Source organism: Pteropus vampyrus, unplaced genomic scaffold (assembly GCF_000151845.1).
Source record: "Pteropus vampyrus isolate Shadow unplaced genomic scaffold, Pvam_2.0 Scaffold279, whole genome shotgun sequence".
Taxonomy (NCBI): Eukaryota; Metazoa; Chordata; class Mammalia; order Chiroptera; family Pteropodidae; genus Pteropus; species Pteropus vampyrus.
In genome coordinates this window covers 517,997-522,008 of record NW_011889060.1, presented here as the reverse complement: position 1 = coordinate 522,008, position 4,012 = coordinate 517,997, and the positions used below count along the sequence as shown (strand labels likewise).

The window sequence follows — 4,012 nt, the reverse complement described above, 5'->3', positions numbered from 1 at the left end:
GCCTTCGTTCTTCAGTGGATTCTCCCCTCAATAAGATTAGCACTTTTTTTATTTTATTAAGACTAATGTAATGGGCATTACAGAACATTACCTCAAAGTGTTCTCATGGATTTAAATTTTATGTATAGTTTTTATATTATGTAGTGCTTTTTTTCTGATAAACTCAAGGAAATATCTTCTTAGAATGACAGGTATCCTACTTTTTAGATAGAATCCTCATTTGAAACAGTTTCTACCATCTCCTCTCTAAGTATAAAGTTAGAAATAAAAGTTATTCAGACCCATCTCTTGCTATGAAACCAAAAACCTTTTCTCCTGCATCGAGTAGGCAGGAAATTCTGACAACAGAAAAAGTGCTCTCTAGGGCTATTTTGTATTTTGAATTTGGCAAAAAAGGGGGAAAGCTCAGACTGCATTTTCTAAAATTAAAATCTTTTTTTCCCCATTATTCTTTAAAAAAAAAAAGAAAAAGATCCCCTCCCCAGTTTCATATTGTCAAATTGAGTCTACAACTCCCCTGCCCTCTACTTGACGCTGTGCTGACAGATGCTTACAACGCTTTACAGATGCTCATTTATAGCAAATGCCTATTTCCGTGGTGTAAATACTTTTGCCGTGGCCAGATTCCAGCTATTCACGTCACGTCGCTCAACGTCGAGTTGAGAAAAGATGAACCGTTAGGTAGTATTCTTAACACAGAGAGGCAATAGATGGTCAAGTTTTGGGGGGGGGCGTCAAAAGTTATACATGAATTTTCCATGGTGCGGAGTTGGCACCCCTAACGCCCACCTTGTTCAAGGGTCAACTGTATGTATTTCTTATTATATCTCACCATGCCGTGGAGAGAGTAACAGAGAGAATGCATGACTCCGGTCAACAGGTCAGACACGTGACCGGCGATCAGCATAAGTCACGTTGTAAGGCCTGGCAGTGTCCCTAGAGTGCACCTCTCAAACGGCGGAGGGTAACTTTGCTAATCTGTGCCCATTTGGATACAGCCTCACCCAATAGCTCTGGATGGCCTCAGCTCTGTGATGACCAGATGTGACCGCGTCTGGCCTCACACCCTCCGGCCCAGCTGTAGGCAGAGGCGGGCGCTGGGTTTCACATTGACACAGATGCCCGGGGCTCCTGCTGCTTGGCACGCGGGGGCTCTTGCTGGGTTGCTGGCCTAGTCCCAAGTCTGTCCTTTCTTCTAGGAGCAGCAACTCGGGGCAGCAGGGCGTCTGGGTGTTTGAGATCGGGAGTCAGGACACAGCCAGTGGCGTGGTGTCCTCGGATGTGAACCTCAGACCGGATGACGGAGAAGAGTATGATGACGAAGATTATGACTCGGTGACGAGCCTGGGCCCGGAGGACGTAGGCACCACGTCCTTCCCTTATGAGGCTCCGAGAAGGGGAGACACTGGCACGTACAACGTGCGCAGAGTCCTGCCCCCCCGCCGCCTGGCCACCGAGAGGCCCGCCGGCCCTTCCACCGAGAGGACCAGGTCCTTCCAGTTGCCCGCGGAGAGGTTCCCCCAGCAGCCCCCGCAGGTCATAGACGTGGACGAAGTCGAGGAGACGGAAGTTGGTAAGTCCGTTGGAGCTGCGGTTGTATGTTCTTGGACACCTCGCTTTCCAGACAGGACAGCTGCTGGAGGGGTGTCTGCTGTGTGCCCCGCGGTGGCCCGTGAGGACGAGAGCCTGGGAAGCAGAGTAGGAGCTCGCAGCTGCCTTGGTGGACAGGCCCCACGGCTTCAAAGCCTCCAGTGGTCTTTGGGGATTAGGGCTGCGGTTGTGGAGGCTGTTGAGTGTGTCTTCTTTCAAGTTCCCTAGTATCCTTTTCTGTCTGTTTGAAAGAGGAAAGCGCTTTAGAATGATTTTGAAAGTCAGATTTTCTTATTTGCGACTTCTGAGATCAGAAATATATTCACCCACCTGAAAAAACATTTTAGAAGCTCCTTTGGCTGCTTCTAAAGCAGTTTGGTTGCAGTTTATCTTTGACATTTATTTCCGCTCGGTTTTGGAACGAGAATGGTTATTTTTCCTCCCAGCTCCTGTCCGTTTCGGAGTTGGTTTGTGAAGATTTAAAAATACAAAATAAGTAGGTCCCCCTTTTAAAGGTGGCTTTAAAGTTCAATGTATTCTAGTCAACTCTACGACATCATGTTTTTGCTACATTTTGAGAGAAAACCATTTGAACCCCAGCATGCTTTGATTTTTCTTATAGAAGACGTTCAAACTAAACTCCGTTCATTAATTTTTGCTCTTCAGGTTGACACATAATCCACTGAGATTCATATTAATGGGATGGTCCAAGCCTTTAAATAACGTTTACTATGACTCTACTGTTTCTGGTACAAAGTTATCATAAGGCCCTCAAAAAATCTACTACGTTCCGTGTAGTCACTCGTTTTTATTACGCTATGCTTGTTCTGATTTGTGTCCTAACAATAGTCGTACACGTTTGTTCTTGAGTATCCCTAAGCGTGGACAAGACTCGGTGGCCAAGGGCCCATCACTTCCGAGGCACAGGAGTGAGGACACTGCCCTTGAGCGGCACGGCGAGGACACAGGTCCATGTCTCAGGGCCCTGCGCACCCACACTGCGCCTGCATGTCTTGGGGCGACGCTAACATGAGTGCCAGGCACGCTCCTCTCACAAGCAGGTTTCAGAGGGATCTCCCCAGATGGGTCGGGTGTGTTTACTCGCAGATGTTGAGTTTTAGGCTTCCACCCCAACTGTGTGCCTTTGAAATTCTTTGCGAAGCCATCACGTTGAAATGAAATCATATCTCGCCCCAACACGTGGTGGTGCATTACCTGGTACTGCTAAAAGCCTGGATTTGAACCCAACATGTGTCTAAAACATGGTTTTCTGTCTCTCTAGCCAAGTTATTTCACTGTTTTTATTAGAAAGGTCAGTCTCTCGTAGCCAGCAGTGCATTCCTGGTGTTTCTGAGTCGTCGCCCACAGATTCGCCATAGGGACCCACTGGGAGCTGGGCCCACAGCTGGAGCCCAACCAGTCAGTGTTCAACTCAGGGTCCAAATATTTTTGGCTCCAAATGCTGCCTTTCTACACAGTGGAAATTCCCTTCTGAGCACGTAGGACATGACTGAGTCTTCTTGGGTGAAACTTTACCTGTATCTGCACCCCTAACATCAATGATAAACTGGATCCCTATTGTCTCTAAAAGTTCATTCCGTCTTGTGCGTTTGAGCTTCATTCCAAATTAATTTGCTCTGGATTATTAACTGTAATGAGTTAGTTCCTAATTCCAATAAATTGAACCTGGGAGGTAGAAATTTGAGATAGGCAGAAATTCTTTTACTTTCTTAGGTCAAAGGCTTTTAGACTAAGTGTAACGGAGGAATTATTTCTGATAAGCTTTTGAGTATAAGAGCGTCTGAGTTATCCCCTGGGGAGAAGAGAGGGGCAAAAAAGTTTTAAAATATTTTAAGTTCATTAAAATGGCAAAATTTGTCATATATATATTTCACCACAATAAAAAATAGTAAAAAAATATTTTGAGATTTCCCCCAAAACATGAAGCTGGTCTTCCCGACTGCGTTGGATGGACACCACATTAAGACTGATGTTGGACAGTAGTCACGTAATACTGATGCGGCGGTCCTGAGCGCACCGGATTATGGCGTTTTTTAATAATTCACCTCCGTGATTTCTCAAACCCCTTTGAGCCCCGTTTGCCGCGGTGGTTTGAGTAATGGAGCCGCCACACACTACCTAAGTAGCTACAGGCAGTGAGTCCTGTCCCTGGACCACCCGAGTACATGTGAACCCTGTCCCCACGGCCGGGCATGGTGTGGCGCCCCCGGGCCCGGAGCCCGTGGCCGCTCACGGGGCGCCCGCTGTGTTTCCTCCGAGCAGTTTTCAGCTACAACACGGATTCCCGCCCGACGTGCGCCAACAGCAGACACCAGTGCTCTGTGCACGCGGAGTGCAGGGACTTCGCCACCGGCTTCTGCTGCAGCTGCGTCGCCGGCTACACGGGGAACGGGCGGCAGTG

General features: G+C 47.8%; 1 protein-coding gene across 1 annotated transcript in view; it reads left to right on the top strand.

Moving 5' to 3' along the window:
* NID1 (nidogen 1) overlaps positions 1-4,012 on the top strand; it is a 49,865-nt gene that overhangs the window by 4,490 nt on the left and 41,363 nt on the right. The window contains exon 3 of the mRNA XM_023520820.1: positions 1,200-1,573. Coding sequence (XP_023376588.1) covers positions 1,200-1,573 — 374 coding nt within the window. The remainder of the gene's footprint in view (positions 1-1,199; positions 1,574-4,012) is intronic.